The sequence below is a fragment of the Artemia sp. Qi Xiang Cuo genome, chromosome 7, assembly GCF_049724085.1.
Source record: "Artemia sp. Qi Xiang Cuo chromosome 7, ASM4972408v1, whole genome shotgun sequence".
In the NCBI taxonomy this organism is placed as follows: Eukaryota; Metazoa; Arthropoda; class Branchiopoda; order Anostraca; family Artemiidae; genus Artemia; species Artemia sp. Qi Xiang Cuo.
The window spans coordinates 30,031,152-30,053,074 of record NC_142800.1 but is presented as its reverse complement, the minus strand read 5'-3'; the positions used below and the strand labels follow the sequence as shown (position 1 = coordinate 30,053,074).

The following is a 21,923-nucleotide window of genomic DNA, read 5'->3' as shown; positions in this document are numbered from 1 at the left end:
CAGCTATGCTTAACAGATGGCTGTCTTAAAATTTTGATTGAGAGCGTTTGGAAAATATGAGCTAAAGAGACTGATTGCACTTCAAACAATCTTGAATCTTAAAAAGGCTACTAGATCTCTAAATTTCAAATCAAAGTAGCTTCTTTAAGATATCAGTGATACTGCTAGCTATAACAGAGCAGCGTTGCCTATAATACTACTCATGAGACCTTTTAATACTTATAAGCATACAGTTTTTTCATTTAACTGAAACTCCCCCTAAATGTTTCAACTTAATACCCTTAGTGTCATTAGTTACAGTAACCGTAGAAGTAGTATTAAAAGTACACATATAGTGTCTCTGCCTAGGTCAAAATCTCCCACAACTTACCCTGAAACGTCTAACTTAATAATGTAAACCGTTATTGGGATATTTGCGTTTGATGAAAATAGGGGTTGTGGGGGGGGGGGGGAGAGTTGAGCTCTATCACTTTTGACTCTTAAAAGGGAACTATAACTTCCAATTTCAGGAGGGCTATTTGCCCTCCAATGACTTTCGACTATTAAAAAGGGCACTAGCCCTCTCAATTTACAATCGAATGATTGTAGTTTTTGAAGTTTCTACGACAACTCCTTCTCTACGAAGTGCCTTGGTCTAAAAAATAATAATGATAAGAAAAAAAAAAAAAAAAATCGTGCCAACATCGTTCTTTACTTAGGTAAAGAACACTGCCCATGATATCCTTTTTCATGGAATTTTTTTTTAGATCTTTTTGGGTTTTTTCTATTAAACTCCATCATTTTTTATTTTTCTATGTACTCCACGGGGGGGGGGGAATAATTCCGCGGGAGGTATTTTCCGAGGGGGTAAACGCAGGTCATCGGAGAAAGACCTGTACGCTTGTGTTAGCCTCAAGCAGTTTTGTGCTGTAATTAGGTGTTTAGTAGTAATATATCGATAACTTAATCGAAGTTATTTAAATTAATCTTGTTTTTAATTTTGAAACAAAATATTACTGTGGTAAGTTCCGTTTTTCATGATTAAGGAGCATATACATCAAAAAGTTACTAGATTTTGATCCAACGAAAAGATAGAAGATATGCCATCATTATTTTCTTAAGTCTTTGAATTTCTTTTCCTTCCCCTGTTACTTTACTTACTTGCAGCTTTCTAAGGAAGTCACCAATCACCCGTTTTCCTTCAGTTGAAATTTTGGAGCGATCTAATTTAATCAAAAGATCAGGATTGCCATCCTCTCCTGTTCTTTCTTCAATTCTTAGAAGTCCATCAGCTTCTAGCATTACTTGTAAAATAGCGTACCTAGCCTGAGAGTGAGCCTGAAAAAGAACATTTTCAAATTTACAAATCAAATTAAGTAGTCAAATGACGAACAAGTCCAAAGAGGTAATTCCAAAATATCATCTGAATTCCAGACGTTAGGTGAGGCGGGAAAACGCCTAGTCCTACTGCAAGAACGAGTAGGTAAGTAAGTCAAAAGATAACTTAAGTCCAGCACTAACCCTCTTCTCAGTTTCCACAAACTATTACTTCTTACTTTTTAACCCGCATAGCGGTGTCAATTTTCGAAAAACAGACATACTGGATTCTTTTTCTTTAATTAGCTATCAATGCAATGACAGGTTTGGAAATAGAAATTAAAACCGTTTTCCTCTTTTTCACTTATCTGGTAGTATTATTAGTAACACTGGTGGAACCAGTGAAGATTTAAAACACAGGGTGTTTTTCCACAGTTGAAAAAAGTTTGGAAGGATAGAAAGTTATGTCCTTGAACTAATATTAGAATAACATACCTTCCTCAACCTTCGGTTAGTAGAGGAAGATACTCTAGCTAGATATTTCCCAGAGATATTGTCTTAGGATAAGTTTAGTCACTCAATTCCATGACCGTACATCAATAAATAGCCGGAAAGAAAAAATAGTTTGACTCCATTTTCGCGGCTTGGTTTTGTAATGGGTTATCAGTAGTAGCAGCAATAGTAGAAGTTGCATGTTCTCCAAGAAGTATGGGTTATTATATTTTTTCTTTTACCATATCTTTATCATTTTCACCATTTATTATTTTTCTTTTATATTATTTCGAAAAGAAATTCGGCTCACTTTGAATCAACTATTGACAGTGCTTGAAATGAGTCTTTCGTTCACATGTTGTAAGTGTTTACATGACCTAGTGTACAAAGTCTAGGATATACATACTTGTAAGGGAAGTGTATTATAAGGGTTGTTTTATGTGACAGAGAAAGTTAAACCCATACTGTAAAAAAGGTGACTGTTATTATTCAATATCTTATATGAAAATTATCAGATCAGGAAAAAAAAAACTTTGTTATTCAGATTTACCTTAGGAGAGATAATAACATAACCTACGAGGGTCGCACTTCCCTACTTCAGAACAGGAGGATAACTTTAGAACTTCAAATGGGGACTACCATAACCCCCTCCCTCTCCGTTTTAAAAATTATACGAGCAAATCTTAGGCCTAAAAAGATCCCTATTTGAAATTACGAAAGCTAGGTTATCTTTTAAAAATACGTGGAGTAGGTGCTAGAAAGGGTTCAATTAAATACACTTTTATTTATAGGTTAACGACAAAACAAATAATATTAAAAATTAATGGAATTACATATTTTTCAAGTTAGACACTTTCAAATTCCTTTTTTTCCATGCAATTACCAATGATAGACGTGGACATCACCCAATTATGCAATGTCTACGTTTTGAGAACTTACCAAACAAATCATTCGGTCTGCTCGTTTTCTTCAACAGCTAGAAATGTTGGTCTTTTGGGCGAGAATCTGACCTCAAATGGCAGACTATGAAATAATTGAGCGTAAGAGAAAGGATGAAAAAGATAAAAAAAAATAACAACAAAAACCAGATATTAAGACTGAGTTTAACTTGTGGTAGTTTTACCCCAAGAGAGGAGACCCTCTATGGTTACAAAAGGCACTAGATGTGGCAATTTTCTTTAAAATTAGCCAATAAACAACTGTCTACAATGTTCCAGTGCCAAGCTAGCTGCGGAAAAAAAGAAAAGAAAAAATATGACGTATATGCAGAATATCGTGGTTTCAGCCACTTTTCTTGATTTTCAAACCAATATATTTCCCTTGTTACTCAAACCAAGGGACAGTTAGTTTCCTATATAAGGGTATTGAACGAGGCAGTTCTAATAGAGTACTTCTTTGTTTTATTTGACTCTAGTTTTAGGAGTTATAGGCTATTTATTTTTTACTATGGGACGTGATCATCTCTTACTAGGTTGCTAGCAAGCGCTGCAACCCGGGAAGAGTCTTCCAAAGATACAAATTTTTGAGGATTTTACCTGTAGCCAAGCATTCGTAGCCGGTGCGTACATTTCCAAGGCTTTGGCAACTCCAGCAAAGACCATGCTCAGCCAGTTCGTATATATAACGTCCTCTGCTTCATCCCCTTCATGACCAAATATCCTTTAAAATATAAAATGTACTTAGTTTAACTGTCAATTTCTTTCTGCACATCGACGATTCACAATATCAACAAGAAGAACTCTTAAGTGGCTATTTAAACTGACACGTCTTTAAAATGTGAGGTAAGTGACCAGATCAAACTTTAGGAGCATTAAGACGGCATTAATTAAAAGATTTGAAACGTACAAGGCACCACAAAAAAGCGACTGAGTAATTGGCTGAAATAATAATTTATGAAATATAAAATATATATGAAATATGGCTGAATAAAAAGCTAAAACGATAATTGAGTGAATAATTGGCTCATCACAAAAAGTTATAGCACGAGCACAACTATATAAACTGCTATAATAAAAAAAAGAAAAAAATATGAGAAAAACAGAAGTCGATTGAAAAATTGTAGTTTACCGAAATTAACAAAAAATTTTAATGTAAATAAAATATAAACATAAAACAGTTCCTGCCGGTTCCTTGTTTAAAATTCGATCTAGACTTGGGCAAAGACAAAACAAAGCACGTACCGTGGTTACAACCTACTTAAGAACGAATTTATATTTAAAACTGGCCAAAAACCTTTCGCTCCGATCAGCACTTTATTAAGCAATTGATAACCGCAATTTTTTCGATTATTGAAATTCAAGGTAATGCACATATGCTGAGGAAAAAATAATATGAAAAAACAAAAAAACACGGTAAATAAGGATGTCTTGCTCATTCCGCTTTACTTTTTAATTTAAATGTAAATTCATGAACTGCTTCTGGTATTCCTTTCAAAACTTCATGAATTTTTAATTTAAAATGATTACAGCAACACCGCTCATTGAGGAAGTACTTCTCAATTCCTAAAGTACATGATAAACTGAACAAAACCTGGTTCTCTGCAGTTCGCCATTTTTCAGATAAACATTAATAGGTTCAAGCTCTTGTGGAAACTGCGAGAATGCTATAAAACAGAAAATGATACTGGAATAACGACGGAGTTACCGGTTGTTTAACTTACCTTAGTACATCCTTATCAAGGGATAGATAAAGACCAACACATTCAGCGCGACATTCTTCATAGGCAGACCCAATCGTTGTAAAAACAGAATCGTATGTTTCACCCTCTTCGTAATATTTCAGCTAAAAGAAAAGCAAGTTTAGAAAGAGTAGCTCACTGAAAAACACAGAAATACAAAATAAACAAATAAACAATTATACAGAATAAATACGAGGATTTTACATTTTTAAAAGGATCAGAATAGTAGAGCACAGGAAAGTGTAAATTTATTTGGGTTTTTAAAATTAGAGAAGAATATAAAACTAATATTTCTTTACTTGTTTAGACTAATGCTCAATTTTCAATAAACACGCCGAAACTATACTAAATATTTTGGGGATCATAAGGTTTATATCAATTTAGATACGTTTGGATGGATATGTGCACACAAGGGTTGGATCGCGTAACTTTGGTCTGAAGGAATTCTCCAGGAAAAAAGATCTAAATGCACCTTTACAGAATCAAGAGTCGGAAATGTGTGTAACAATATTTACACATATACAGTTAAGAGACCTACAAAATTACTATTATAAAAAAGGAAACTTATTTCGAAAGTTCAAGTATCTGTGTACATTTGACCAATAAGTGAAGAGAAACCTTTATAAACCATATTAGATGAATTCCTTGTACACACAGGCTGGGGTTTCCCTTAACATTCTCCGAATTTATCAAATTCGGAGCCAAGGTCAATAAGGTCGTACAAGACTCCTTCATCTTTTGAAGAGAGGGAGAGACAGAGAGAGAGAGACAGAGACACCCGAGACAAGGTCGTATAAGACTCTATCATTTTTTGAAGAGAGACAGAGACAGAGAGACAAAGAGAGAGAGAGAGACAGAGAGAGAGAGAGAGAGAGAGAGAGAGAGAGAGAGAGAGAGAGAGAGAGAGAGAGAGAGAGAGAGAGAGAGAGAGAGAGAGAGAGAGAGAGAGAGAGAGAGAGAGAAGAGAGAGAGAGGGGGGAGAGGGAGAGAGAGGAAGAGAGAGAGGGAGAGAGAGAGAGGGAGAGAGAGAGAGAGAGAGAGAGAGAGAGAGAGAGAGAGAGAGACAGAGAGAGAGAGAGAGAGAGAGAAAGAAATAGGGAGAGAGAGAGAGAGAGAGAGGGAGGGAGAGAGAGAGAGAGAGAGAGAGAGAGAGAGAGAGAGAGAGAGAGAGAGAGAGAGAGAGAGAGAGAGAGATCATAGTAAAATGATTTTCTAACGATTCACCTCTTCACCAGCTTGAAGAATGCTCTTAACAGTAGCTTCATCAAAATTAAGTTCTCCTTTTTCCCTGCGCAGCAGCTTTCCGCTACCATGTCCTAAAAAATGAAGACATTTTTTTGTTGGTTCCGATATTTCGTCTATTTTTCAATCCATTTCGAATTTGACCTACAGTCTTATTCAAATAAATTTAATTTGTTTTTATAGCTTCAAACTCTACTGACAGTTTGGTGGTAACTAAATTAACTTAAAATCTGTATGGTATTTGAGGAGTTAGCCACGTAAAAAGCTTTAAATAGTATGCAATGGAGCAGGAAAATTCACCACTGCGTCAGATTCTGGTGGCTTAACGAAAGAGACAGATCAGAAGGATATCTTTCGTCACCTTTTTTCTTTGGATCTGTTTCTTCTTAGTAAAACACTTTAATGACATGTATTCCTGATTGAATAAGTAAATTCGACGAACGATTCGGCCAATAGAAGCTGAATTATAAGGTACATAATTCATAAGCTAGTTACTGCATATCAGGTTAGTAAGTTAAATTCCAAATTGCTGCCTTTAGCATACTAGACCCTTAATTTCAATTTATTTTTCAAAACTTAAAGTAATAATACAATATTTATTTTTTCTTCCCTTTACAACATTTTCTGCGTTTTATTTTATTTCATTACTAACGAAGAGACAAAATTAAGGTGCAGTAGTTAAGGTGCAGTAGATAACGACAACAAAATGATCACCCATAACATGTATTCAAATTTTGTCAACAATAAAATGCAATTTTCAAAATATTCTGGGTAGATTTTTAAAGTTCAGTGTGCAAGATTCTTCTGATACAAAAAAGCTATTTTCAGCATAAAAAAATCCCTTACAAATGGATAAATCTGGGTTAGCTCGTGTTTTCCAGTCTTTTCATTTAGTGGGCCTCTGTTCATTCACCCCTAATTATGTCTGGCTTGGTCAAGATTACTCTTAATTCCACATTTCCTGCCTCATAAGAGTAACAGAAGGGTTTAGGGGATTGTTAAAAATCACATCTCATTCGGATTTTACACAATTTTTACCATCACAGGCACATAAAATATAATATCTGACACCTCAAGATGTCATTCTTTTCTTATAGATGCTTTAATACTTAACTATGATCATGCCGACAGACTTAATTATACAGACTTGTACCCGCTTTCAAATTTCAAGATTAAAGTTTGGCGAAAGTTACTTTTTCTAATGTTCATGACAAATTAACAACTAATTTCAACAAAAGACGCAGAAGTAGTTTCTGCCTTATTACCCACCTAACTGCAAATATATAATGTTACAGATAATATAGGAATCAAAATATGAAAATCTTTACTCGCCTTGCTTTTCGTTTGGAGGGCCAAAAAATATTTCCCGAACAAAACCTTTCAGTGGACTCAGTTTTTTTTTAACAACTTCCTAGATGAAATTTTCCCTGTCAATGAGCGAAATTTTCAAAATAAAGAGCAAGATATTTAAAATCAGGGTATATGTGCCGCCACACTGAAAAAAAAAAATTAGAACAGAGCGCAAGTTCTTTCGAAAGATAGATCTTTGATTTTGATGATCTGCTGCTTATATTTTGACACATATGAGGCAACTGGCATCTGATTTGATTGCATGACCTTTGGATAACCATAAATATAACTGAAGGAGAGTTAATACTGACACAAATTTGGTAGGTCATCTTTCGTTGGAATTAGATCTTTCATGTACAATCAAAATAATTTATGGAGACTAAAGGTAAATAATACGTGCGCGCGGTCTCCAAGCTCCTTTGGTAAACTGTTCATACGCTACAATTTTTCATAATATCGTAGGAGATTTCTTTTATCTCACCTTTGTACATGCATTCTGTATCTCTGTTCTTCTTCTTCTTCTAATTCACTGCAGTCGGGCTATTCAGTTGGTACTATTTAGCCCTCTTCTTTTAGTTTCACTCTGTGGGTTACAGAGCTATTGTCTTGCTTGTCTCTTATTTTTCAGATATTCTCAGATATCTTTTAGTAGATCTTTTGACTCAAGGAGATCGACTATAATACGATAGATATCGATTTCTGTGCTCTGTCTGCAGGTATAGTTGGCTAGACTATTGGCTGATAATGCGATTTCGTGGTGTTTGAAGCATTTTAACAGTTTATAAAGCAAGGTATGTTGTGCAGACGTCAGCGTATTACATTCAAATAGACTATGGTCAATTGTTTCATTATTCATATTACAATGCCTGTAAAAAGAGGACGGGGGAATTGAACCACTTGAATTAGAAAACTTATATGAGAATGCAAGGAAATGTAGTCCATTTGTTCCAGAACGAATTCTATGATAAATTTTAGAGAGATACTTATTGGGAAAGGGGGAAAGGATAGGATTAATCTTATTAAAATTAATATCTGATATCCTCCATCGGTAAGTGTCTCTAACTGAGATTGGTCTCCCACTTGGCTGGTCAATATTTATAGCATTTTTTGCTATTTCATCAACCTGATGATTACCACTTATGCCAGAGTGGCTAGGAATGTACTGAAAATAAGTTTTTATCCCACTTGAAGCAAGATTATCAATAATACTGAGACAATGATAAGTGTCAATGTCCAACTTGTATTAAGGAGCTGAGGCCAGCAACTCAAGGCTTGATAGAGAGTCGGAATATATGATGATATTATTTAAATTTGCAATCAAAGGTTGGTTTTCCTTAAGGTGTTCTAATGCCATGATTATGGCATTTAACTCAGCAGACATTATAGATAAATGATCATATAACCTCTCGCCCATTGCAATTTACAGGTGAGTAAGGAAAACACCACTGGCAACCTTCTCATTCATTTTTGACCCATCAACAAATATTTGGAAGTGATTTTTATAGGTAATTGTATTAAGTTCTGCAAATTTTTTCTGAACAAAAGCAATGGGGGTTAAATCTTTATTCCACTTTGAGAATTCATTATTTATTGTGGGACTTGACCAATTCCATGAGGGGAGATCGGGGGAAAGTGGGTGCAATAGACTTTGCTGGTATGGGGAACTTCTTCTGAATATTGGCATACTCATCTGCAATGCCTCTATACATGGCTGGATTTCTTAACCAATTATGTAATGTGTGTGAGCTATTTGATTCAATTTTTGTAAGATGTTTTGTCAAGAGAAACCTATGTCTCTCCCTTATTGTTGTTAATCCACTCTCCATAAGCAGAAACTTGGTGCTTGTGTTTTTCCTAAGACCAAATATGAGACGTATTATATCATTTTGTGTTGTTTCAATTTTTTGAATCTGGGTCTTTGCACATGCACCATAGACGATGAGCCCATAGTCAATATGAGGTCTTATATTTGATTTATAAAACTGGAGTAAGGTTTTCTCATTTCAGCCTCAGTATTTGAAAAAAAGTCTTTTAAGTATAATTGTTTTATTATAACATTTTTTTATTGTGTTTGAAATGTGGAGGTGGAGAATAAGTTTTTGATCAGGCATTAGGCCTAGGTAATTAATATGATTATCTTCTGGAATAGTTGTTTTATTTAGAGTGACTCTTGCAGATTTGACTGTGCTATCTGAAAGGTGTTGCCAGATGACCATAGCACCAGATCATCAGCATATTGTAGATTCGTGTGGGTTAGGTTCATGTCCCAGAGATATAGGGCAAATAGGAGGCAACTGAGGACTGCTCCCTGAGGCAGGCCTTTGGTTATTGTCTTTTGGGGTGAAGAGGCTGAACCAACACAAACGATGAAACTTCGCACTTCTATGAAGCGTTTAATAAAAGATACTAGCTTAGGGGGTAATCCAAGGTTTGCAAGTTTGTTTAAAAGGATTTGGTGGTTCACATTGTCATATGCCCCTTCAAAATATAGGAAAGCTTCAACTAGGACATTATTTTTGAGTAAGATTCATTTATTGCATTTGTTAGCAAAATGAAAGCATCTGTTGAGGAGTGGTGTTTCCTGAATCCAGTTTGAGCTTAAGGGATCATATTATTTTTTTCAACAAACCAGAGGAGTCTGTGATAGACCATTTTCTCCATTATTTTCCCCATCACAGAAGTAATCATTATGGGCCTATAAGACTCAGGGTTACCTTTTGGTTTATTTTTCTTTAGGATTGGTAGGAGGGACGAACATTTCCATATATTGGCTAACCTAGAAGATGCCCAAGCGTGATTATAACAATTTAGCAGTTCTTGTTTATATGAAGGTGTGAGATTCTTTATCCATGTAGGGTGTATATTGTCATAGCTGCTTCTAGTTTTGGTCCTAATATGATGTATTGCATTATTCAATTCCTGGATTGAAAATGGATTAGTTATTTACTCAGATCCTGGGCGTGGTTGGTAACTTGGGTTCATAGGAATTGTGGACAGTTTTGCTTTGATTATTTGATGTTAGCTTATTAACAAAAAGAGTGGCAAATAGCTTAGCTTTTTCATTATCATTATCATAATGGGTATTATTATGTATAAGCTCATACAGGAGTGGGTTGGGGGAAGTCTTTTCTACAGATGTGGCTTTTGACTATGGTTATTATTGGCTAATACGTTTCTTTGGTGATATGATTTGCATAACTTTCCCAGTATTTACAAATGGTATCTATAATAATTCTTTTTAGATTCGATTCTGCTAGTAATTTTTTTAAACGTATAGGAGGTGATGGTTTTTTTTTATAAATTCTGTCCTAGCTGCCTTTTTTATTCTCCATTTATTTAGCCACTCATTTGCCCACAATGATTTAGGAATTTGTTTAGGGAATATTTTCTTAGGTGTTGTCCTGGGGGTAGCATGATTAGCTGTATTTATTAGCAAAGATGTCAAGGCTTCAGCATGTGTGTCAACTGTTGTGTTAGAAATGCATGAACTTTGGGTGAAACTTGTAATTTCATCATTTGGCTTATTTTGGAACATAGACCATTTTGCTTTAGTGTTGATATATTTGGAGGTATGAGATAAAGTTTCAGCAGGTTCATTTAGGGAGCAAACTATAGCAAAGTGGTCAGTACATAGACTATCAATTTTATTTATGTAAATTTTGTTCAAAAAATTTAATGACACAATTTGTAGGTCAATTGTGGAGAATCTGCCACTTTTGGGGTTAAAATATGTATTCAGGTTTGGAGGGGTAGCAACAGCTAATTCATTATTATTTGAAGTCATATGCTCAATGAATTTACCAGCTTTATTTACTGGTTTATTCACCCACAAAAGGCTGTGGGCATTGAAATCTCCACAAATAATGATATTTTTTAAAATATTAGAATTATTTATATAATTAAAGAAATCCTTGGCATCTTTAGTTTGGCCATTAGGGTTATAAAAGCTTATTACATAAGTTTTTAAATTATTCAGCCAAACACTGATACCAATTACATCAACATTATTTGCAAAATCTGAAAAATTGATGCCACATAATTTTATATTATTTTTAACTAATAAAGCTACCCCGCCTCCTTTTCTCTCTGAAGATCTACCTTTCTGAGGATAGTATATCCCAGAGACTTAATTTGTTGATTTTGGGTTAAATGAGTTTCTCGGAGGCAAGCAATATTAATGGAATTATTATTCATAAAAAATATTAGTTCATTTAGCTTCTTTTCTGTGTGTGATATTACATTCAACTGGAGTATTGATATATGTTGTTTTGTTGATTTATTCTTCATATGGCTCTGTATTAATGTTCAGCTCTGTTAAAAGTAAAGCAATATGTTTTTTTGCTTGAATGAGCATATCATCAGGGATGTAGATTTTTGCCAATTATGCAATGATTTTTGTTTTCTGTAGTTGATGTATGTTCATGGCCTCAACTGCATTACAGTTTAGAATGAATAAGCATATATTTGGGGATTGCATTTTTGGTTGTGCATCCTGTTTGTCGGTTAGGGGATTGATTCCTGGTAGTGTTTCTGGTTTGTTTCTTCTTGGGAGGGGGGGCCAATCTCACCGGACAAGGGGGCTTGTTGGCTTGGTGATTCCTTCTGATAGGGATTTGAGCTAGGGGGCTTGGAAGATGGTGTTTTATATGGGGTGTTTGATGCATTGGGGCGTTTGACTTGGGGGTTTTGGTTGGCTTCATCACAGGCTTTATTTGGTATTGTTGGGCAGCATTTTCTTCCATTGCTGCAAAGGGGTATGGGATGGCCTTCTCTGTTGATATTTGGAGTGTTAGAGCTCTTTTCTTGTATGCAGGGCATAATGATTTATTTGTAGATTCATGAGGGCCTTTGCAGTTGATACATGTAGGCTGAGTGTTGTTGCAAGTTGTCAGCTCTTTAGGATGGAAAGATTTACAATTACTACACCCTCGGAGAATTTCATTGCATTTGTTTGTCGTGTGTCCCAGTTTGTGACACTTCTGACACTGGATAGGCTTAGGTTTGAATTCCTTGTGTGGTTTGATTTGCCCAAATAGGAATAATTTTTCTGGGATAATAATTTTTTCCTTAAGTGTGGAGAAGAAGGATCTACTAGTTTTTAGGCCATTAGAGTTATGTTTTCCAATTTGGGTAACATCCTCAACTGGGATTGTGTTTCCAGCTCTAACTGAGAGGCCTTCTTTTAACTCCTGAGTGGATATCTCTGGGGGAACATTATAAACTACTATTTTTGTTGGTGATTGTTTTGGGTTCCAATTAGATGCAATAATTTGGGTATTCAGAAGGGATTTTAGGTTAATTATTGTATCTGCTGATTTCTGATCTTTTTCAGCTATTAGCAGAGATCCATCACGGTTAATATTAAGAGAGAACATTGATTTAAGCAATTTAAAAATTGCAACTCTTATTGCAGCGATCATTTTTATTTCAAAGGGGGTAGTAGGAGTAATTTTAAGGTAAATTCCTTAGTTTTTGGAGGGAGGATCTTGGGCAGGGAGAGGGGAAATGCTTTTGATTGGGGAGATTTTTTTTCCTTTTTTTAGAGCTTCTAGAGAGGACCTCTTTATTTTTAAGGTTTGAACTTTGTTTGGCGCTGATTATGCACAATGTCATTATTCCAAGTATTCCAGGTTTTGGCTTGTCTTTTAATTAAACTATTATAAATAGAATTCAGTCTATACTCCCCTTCATCTATATTTATACTAATCCCCCATAGACATTATTTTTATTTTTATTATTTCCCTAAAAACTTTGTAACAGTTCAACACAATTATCGTCTATTTTGTTTAATCAGAGAGTATGGCATGATGAGGGAAATCAAACAAATGTTCCACCACTGCTGAGTCAAAAGCTTTTGATCTTGTATTAGATTTTGAAGAAAAATCTATTGTAATTTCATTTTAATTTATCTTGACAAGATATATACTGTACCTTAACAAACCTCTAATTTTGAGGTGGGTAGTAAATATATGCAGCCCCTTTTGAACTAACCAGCGGACAACTAATCTAACTTACCAAGAAGTTCGTGAAGTCCTACTTGAACTTCAAATGATTCAACCCTGTATTTATCCATTAGAGCTTTATCTTCTGATGAAACAAAAGGCATCTTTGCATCTTTATAGCTAGCTGGTATAACATTTCCTAGTGATACATTTTTGAATCCTTCACTCTGACGAATTTCGTCATCTGAAAAAGACATTTTTAAATTCTTGAAAAACAAATATAAAAAAAAAACGCTTAACAAACCAGGAAATGTAAGGGAGGGGGCAAAATGTATTTTCCAAAACCGGGAGGGGGGGGGGCTAATTTCGTTGCTTTTTCACTTCTTTTAGGAAACATAGAAAAAGGCACGTTTCTATGAAAACATCCCAAAAAAGGTATTCTTCAAAATCTAAGGAGGGGAGGGGCAAATCCCCACCACCCGACAGAATCCCTTGAGTAGGACAGGTTTGGAATATCTACACAAAAGAATAAAAAAAGCTGTAAGAAAATTTGTTTTAAATCAATTTACCAAAAATTTAACTTTCAGAAGAAAAAATCGACAAATAAAAACCCACGTCATAGTTACGTTCATTTGTTAATCTTTTTTTCTTCTTCGTCTGACGACGGTATTGGACAGAATAACATTTATTTGGAGCTATAAAACGAATCTAAAAAATGAAAAGATAAATTTTGAAAAATTGATAAGGGGCAGTCATCCACACTCGCCCAATTGCATGAGATACAATTTTCCAGTCTTGGTAACCACTTTTACTGTGCCTCAAAAGACTTCTGGATGGAAAGTTACCCTTGGACAGTTCCCCTGGATACCCTTGAAAATTAATCTTAAGTCGGCTAGAAAACTGCAAGCATCGGAAGACAAAACTAGGATGCACTTTTTTATTCAATGACTCAGGATTCGGCTTAATCTTTTTTTCCATTTTAATCATTCTAGTCATTAAATTGGACTGATCTGCTGTTAGAATGATCTCAAATAACTTTTTTTTTCTATTTTAATCATTCCATTCTAGTCATTAAATTGGACTGATCTGCTGTTAGAATGACCTCAAATAACATTTTTTTTATATTTTAATCATTCTATTCATTAGATTGGACTGATCTGCTGTTAGAATGATCTCAAATAACTTTTTTTTTCTATTTTAATCATTCCATTCTAGTCATTAAATGGGACTGATCTGCTGTTAGAATGACCTCAAATAACTTTTTTTTTTCTTTTAATCATTCTAGTCATTAGATTGGACTGTCATTTAATTAGTCATTATTTAATTAGTCATTAAATAAGACTGATCTGCTGTTAGAATGACCTCAAAAACTTTTTTTTTCTATTTTAATCATTTCATTCTAGTCATTAAATGGGACTGATCTGCTCTTAAAATGACCTCAAATAACTTTTTTTTCTCTTTTGATCATTCTAGTCATTAAATTGGACTGATCTGCTGTTAGAATGACCTCAAATAACTTTTTTTTTCTATTTTAATCATTTCATTCTAGTCATTAAATGGGACGGATCTGCTCTTAGAATGACCTCAAATAACTTCTTTTTTTCTATTTTAATCATTTCATTCTTGTCATTAAATGGGACTGATCTGCTGTTAGAATGACCTCAAATAACTCTTTTTTCTCTTTTAATCATTCTAGTCATTAAATTGGACTGTAGATAATTTTGGAGACCACACTGCCTTTCCATGACGATAAATAAAAGTTCAAATAGGGATAAAATCCTTTTAATAGACAGTGTTTTTTATAACAGTGATAGAAATTCACAAAAATACCAGATATTTCGGTCACATATGCAGTGACCGTCATCATTGGTAAAACTGTTTTACCACTGATGACGGTCACTGTATATGTGACCGAAATATCTGGTATTTTTGTGAACTTCTATCACTGTTATAAAAAACACTGTCTATTAAAAGGGTTTTATCCCTATTTGAACTTTTATTTAAATTGGACTGATCTGCTGTTAGAATGACCTCAAATAACTTTTTTTTTCTATTTTAATCCTTCTAGTCATTAGATTGGACTGATCTGCTGTTAGAATGACCTCAAATAACTTTTTTTTCTATTTTAATCATTCTAGTCATTAAATTGGACTGATCTGCTGTTAGAATGATCTCAAATAACTTTTTTTCTCTTTTAATCATTCTAGTCATTAAATTGGACTGATCTGCTGTTAGAATGACCACAAATAACTTCTTTTTTCTATTTTAATCATTTCATTCTAGTCATTAAATGGGACTGATCTGCTGTTAGAATGACCTCAAATAACTTTTTTTCTCTTTTAATCATTCTAGTCATTAAATTGGACTGATCTGCTGTTAGAATGACCACAAATAACTTTTTTTTCTCTTTTAATCATTCTAGTCATTAAATTTGACTGATCTGCTGTTAGAATGACCACAAATAACTTCTTTTTTCTATTTTAATAATTTCATTCTAGTCATTAAATGGGACTGATCTGCTGTTAGAATGACCTCAAATAACTTTTTTTCTATTTTAATCATTTCATTCTTGTCATTAAATGGGACTGATCTGCTGTTAGAATGACCTCAAATAACTTTTTTTTCTCTTTTAATCATTCTAGTCATTAAATTGGACTGTAGATAATTTCATAGACCACACTGCCTTTCCATGACGATAAATAAAAGTTCAAATAGGGATAAAATCCTTTTAATAGACAGTGTTTTTTATAACAGCGATAGAAATTCACAAAAATACCAGATATTTCGGTCACATATACAGTGACCGTCATCAGTGGTAAAACTCCACTGATTACGGTCACTGTATATGTGACCGAAATATCTGGTATTTTTGTGAATTTCTATCACTGTTATAAAAAACACGGTCTATTAAAAGGATTTTATCCCTATTTGAACTTTTATTTAAATTGGACTGATCTGCTGTTAGAATGACCTCAAATAACTTTTTTTTCTCTTTTAATCATTCTAGTCATTAAATTGTACTGACCTGCTGTTAGAATGACCTCAAATAACTTTTTTTTTCTATTTTAATCATTCCATTCTAGTCATTAAATGGGACTGCTCTGCTGTTAGAATGACCTCAAATAACTTTTTTTTTCTATTTTAATCATTCTAGTCATTAGATTGGACTGATCTGCTGTTAGAATGACCTCAAATAACTTTTTTTTTCTATTTTAATAATTCCATTCTAGTCATTAAATGGGACTGATCTGCTGTTAGAATGACCACAAATAACTTTTTTTATATTTTAATCCTTCTAGTCATTATATTGGACTGATCTGCTGTTAGAATGAACTCAAATAAGTTTTTTTTTCTATTTTAATCATTCCATTCTAGTCATTAAATGGGACTGATCTGCTGTTAGAATGACCTCAAATAACTTTTTTTTTTATTTTAATCCTTCTAGTCATTAAATTGGACTGATCTGCTGTTAGAATGACCTCAAATAACTTTTTTTTTCTATTTTAATCATTAAATTCTATTCATTAAATGGGACTGATATGCTGTTAGAATGACCTCAAATAACTTTTTTTTCTATTTTAATCCTTCTAGTCATTAGATTGGACTGATCTGCTGTTATAATGACCTCAAATAACTTTTTTTTTCTATTTTAATCCTTCTAGTCATTAAATTGTACTGATCTGCTGTTAGAATGATCTCAAATAAATTTTTTTTTATATTTTAATCATTTCATTCTAGTCATTAAATGGGACTGATCTGCTGTTAGAATGACCTCAAATAACTTTTTTTTCTATTTTAATCCTTCTAGTCATTAAATTGGACTGATCTGCTGTTAGAATGACCTCAAATAACTTTTTTTTTTCTATTTTAATCATTTCATTCTAGTCATTAAATGGGACTGATCTGCTGTTAGAATGACCTCAAATAACTTTTTTTTCTATTTTAATCCTTCTAGTCATTAAATTGGACTGATCTGCTGTTAGAATGACCACAAATAACTTTTTTTTTCTCTTTTGATCATTCTAGTCATTAAATTGGACTGATCTGCTGTTAGAATGACCTCAAATAACTTTTTTTTTCTCTATCAATCATTCTATTCATTAAATTGGACTGATCTGCTGTTAGAATGACCACAAATAACTTTTTTTTTCTCTTTTGATCATTCTAGTCATTAAATTTGACTGATCTACTGTTTGAATGACCTCAAATAACTTTTTTTTCTATTTTAATCATTCTAGTCATTAAATTTGACTGATCTACTGTTAGAATGACCTCAAATAACTTTTTTTTCTATTTTAATCATTTCATTCTAGTCATAAAAAATGGGACTGATCTGCTGTTAGAATGACCTCAAATAACTTTTTTTTCTATTTTAATCATTTGATTCTAGTCATTAAATGCGACTGATCTGCTGTTAGAATGACCTCAAATAACTTTTTTTTTCTATTTTAATCATTCTAGTCATTAAATTGGACTGATCTGCTGTTAGAATGACCACAAATAACTTTTTTTTTCTCTTTGATCATTCTAGTCATTAAATTGGACTGATCTACTGTTAGAATGACCTCAAATAACTTTTTTTTTCTCTTTTAATCATTCTAGTCATTAAATTGGACTGATCTACTGTTAGAATGACCTCAAATAACTTTTTTTTTTCTATTTTTATCATTCTAGTCATTAAATTGGAATGATCTGCTGTTAGAATGACCTCAAATAACTTTTTTTTCTCTTTTAATCATTCTAGTCATTAAATTGGACTGTAGATAATTTCATAGACCACACTGCCTTTCCATGACGATAAATAAAAGTTCAAATAGGTATAAAATCCTTTTAATAGACAGTGTTTTTTATAACAGTGATAGAAATTCACAAAAATACAATATATTTTGGTCAAATTTACAGTGACTGTAATCAGTGGTAAAACTGTTTTACCACTGATGTTTTACCACTGATGACGGTCACTGTATATGTGACCGAAATATATGGTATTTTTGTGAATTTCTATCACTGTTATAAAAAACACTGTCTATTAAAAGGGTTTTATCCCTATTTGAACTTTTATTTAAATTGGACTGATCTGCTGTTAGAATGACCACAAATAACTTTTTTTTTCTATTTTAATCTTTTTAGTCATTAAATTGTACTGATCTGCTTTTATAATGACCTCAAATAAATTTTTTTTCTCTTTTAATCATTATAGTCATTAAATTGGAATGATATGGTGTTAGAATGAACTCAAATAACTTTTTTTTTCTATTTTAATCATTCTAGTCATTAAATTGGACTGATCTGATGTTAGAATGACCAAAAATAACTTCTTTTTTCTATTTTAATCATTTCATTCTAGTCATTAAATGGGACTGATCTGCTGTTAGAATGACCTCAAATAACTTTTTTTTCTATTTTAATCCTTCTAGTCATTAAATTGGACTGATCTGCTGTTAGAATGACCACAAATAACTTTTTTTTTCTCTTTTTATCATTCTAGTCATTAAATTGGACTGATCTTCTGTTAGAATGACCTCAAATAACTTTTTTTTCTCTTTCAATCATTCTAGTCATTAAATTGGACTGATCTGCTGTTAGAATGACCACAAATAACTTTTTTTTTCTCTTTTGATCATTCTAGTCATTAAATTGGACTGATCTACTGTTAGAATGACCTCAAATAACTTTTTTTCTCTTTTAATCATTCTAGTCATTAAATTGGACTGATCTACTGTTAGAATGACCTCAAATAACTTTTTTTTCTATTTTAATCATTTCATTCTAGTCATAAAAAATGGGACTGATCTGCTGTTAGAATGACCTCAAATAACTTTTTTTTATATTTTAATCATTTGATTCTAGTCATTAAATGCGACTGATCTTCTGTTAGAATGACCTAAAATAACTTTTTTTTTCTATTTTAATCCTTCTAGTCATTAAATTGGACTGATCTGCTGTTAGAATGACCACAAATAACTTTTTTTTTATATTTTTATCATTATAGTAATTAAATTGGACTGATCTACTGTTAGAATGACCTCAAATAACTTTTTTTTCTCTTTTAATCATTCTAGTCATTAAATTGGACTGATCTGCTGTTAGAATGACCACAAATAACTTTTTTTTCTCTTTTAATCATTCTAGTCATTAAATTGGACTGATCTGCTGTTAGAATGACCTCAAATAAATTTTTTTTCTATTTTAATCCTTATAGTCATTAAATTGGACTGATCTGCTGTTAGAATGACCACAAATAACTTTTTTTTCTATTTTAATCCTTCTAGTCATTAGATTGGACTGATCTGATGTTAGAATGACCACAAATAACTTTTTTTTCTATTTTAATCCTTCTAGTCATTAAATTGGACTGATCTGCTGTTAGAATGATCTCAAATAACTTTTTTTTTCTATTTTAATCCTTCTAGTCATTAGATTGGACTGATCTGCTGTTAGAATGACCTCAAATAACTTTTTTTTTCTATTTTAATCCTTCTAGTCATTAGATTGGACTGATCTGCTGTTAGAATGACCTCAAATAACTTTTTTTTTTCTATTTTAATCCTTCTAGTCATTAAATTGGACTGATCTGATGTTAGAATGACCTCAAATAACTTTTTTTCTATTTTAATCCTTCTAGTCATTAAATTGGACTGATCTGCTGTTAGAATGACCACAAATAACTTTTTTTTCTCTTTTAATCATTCTAGTCATTAAATTGGACTGATCTGCTGTTAGAATGACCACAAATAACTTCTTTTTTCTATTTTAATCATTTCATTCTAGTCATTAAATGGGACTGATCTGCTGTTAGAATGACCTCAAATAACTTTTTTTCTATTTTAATCATTTCATTCTTGTCATTAAATGGGACTGATCTACTGTTAGAATGACCTCAAATAACTTTTTTTTTCTCTTTCAATCCTTCTAGTCATTAAATTGGACTGATTTGCTGTTAGAATGACCTAAAATAACTTTTTTTTTCTATTTTGATCATTATATTCAATAAATTGGACTGATCTACTGTTTGAATGACCTCAAATAACTTTTTTTTCTATTTCAATAATTATAGTCATTAAATTTGACTGATATGCTGTTAGAATGACCACAAATAACTTTTTTTTCTATTTTAATCATTTCATTCTAGTCATAAAAAATTGGACTGATCTTCTGTTAGAATGACCTCAAATAACTTTTTTTTCTATTTTAATCATTTGATTCTAGTCATTAAATGCGACTGATCTGCTGTTAGAATGACCTAAAATAACTTTTTTTTTCTATTTTAATCCTTCTAGTCATTAAATTGGACTGATCTGCTGTTAGAATGACCACAAATAACTTTTTTTTTCTCTTTTTATCATTCTAGTCATTAAATTGGACTGATCTACTGTTAGAATGACCTCAAATAACTTTTTTTTCTCTTTTAATAATTATAGTCATTAAATTGGACTGATTTTCTGTTATAATGACCTCAAATAACTTTTTTTTTCTCTTTTAATCATTATAGTCATTAAATTGGACTGATCTACTGTTAGAATGACCTCAAATAACTTTTTTTTTCTATTTTAATCATTTCATTCTAGTCATTAAATGGGACTGATCTGCTGTTAGAATTACCTCAAATAACTTTTTTTTTCTCTTTTAATCATTCTAGTCATTAAATTGGACTGATCTGCTGTTAGAATGACCTCAAATAACTTTTTTTTTTCTCTTTTAATCATTCTAGTCATTAAATTGGACTGACCTGCTGTTAGAATGACCTCAAATAACTTTTTTTTTCTATTTTAATCATTTCATTCTAGTCATTAAATGGGACTGATCTGCTGTTAGAATTACCTCAAATAACTTTTTTTTTATATTTTAATCATTCTAGTCATTAAATTGGACTGACCTGCTGTTAGAATGACCTCAAATAACTTTTTTTTCTATTTTAATCATTTCATTCTAGTCATTAAATGGGACTGATCTGCTGTTAGAATGACCTCAAATAACTTTTTTTTTTCTTTTAATAATTCTAGTAATTAAATTGGACTGACCTGCTGTTAGAATGACCTCAAATAACTTTTTTTTTCTATTTTAATCATTTCATTCTAGTCATTAAATGGGACTGATCTGCTGTTAGAATGACCTCAAATAACTTTTTTTTTCTCTTTTAATCATTTTATTCATTAAATGGGACTGATCTGCTGTTAGAATGACCTCAAATAACTTTTGTCTTTTCTTTTCCATAACAGATAGCTATTGTTAGTCAGAAAAAAAGATACAATAACAGAAAAAAATCTCGCAATATGATTTTTTAGGTATATAGCCAATGCGTTTACCTATGCAAATAAATAGTTTTTTTTTTTCATTGGAATAAGCTCTACCACAAAATTTTGCAAAATTTCAGACACAGTTTGAAACATTTTCTCCATATTCTCGGCTAACTAAAAGCATTTGGCTTTCACTCGGGACACAGAGTCCCGATTTCAATATATACTTTATTCATTTCCATTTTAGATTTACCTCATCTATTTTACCATTATTTACTTTATACAACTATCTGCTTTATACTTTTATATACTTTATACTTCTATCATAGTTACTCAATTTTATTATTATTTACTTTATCTTTTTTACCTTTATTCATTTATATTTTAAATCCTCAACTTAACACGAATATATATATTTTGAGTTTTGAAAATTTCGAATATTTGGACCGAGAGAATCTATGACTGGCAATACAATATAACTAAAATCATAAATTTTGAAAATTACTGCATAATGGGCACTTAAGACCGCATATGGCTACCCACTTTATTCTCGGGCTAAGAAACGTACTTGGCACCCTTCCAGAAGATCCAAAATAGGGAGTAAGAAATAATACCATAAGAGACCAACTGTTATCTCTAAAAGTTGGTATGGTGCGGCGTTGATGTGCTGAAAGCCCAACTTAAACT

The 21,923-nt window shown here is 32.4% G+C and overlaps 1 protein-coding gene across 1 annotated transcript in view; it reads right to left on the bottom strand.

The window, feature by feature from the left end:
- The window catches only part of DppIII (dipeptidyl peptidase 3), a 69,931-nt gene that overhangs the window by 8,640 nt on the left and 39,368 nt on the right, over window positions 1-21,923 (bottom strand). Inside the window, exons 9-13 of the mRNA XM_089091476.1 lie at window positions 13,073-13,243; window positions 5,690-5,781; window positions 4,448-4,569; window positions 3,324-3,447; window positions 1,141-1,317 (exon numbers count right to left, since the gene is read on the bottom strand). Coding sequence (XP_088947602.1) covers window positions 1,141-1,317; window positions 3,324-3,447; window positions 4,448-4,569; window positions 5,690-5,781; window positions 13,073-13,243 — 686 coding nt within the window. The remainder of the gene's footprint in view (window positions 1-1,140; window positions 1,318-3,323; window positions 3,448-4,447; window positions 4,570-5,689; window positions 5,782-13,072; window positions 13,244-21,923) is intronic.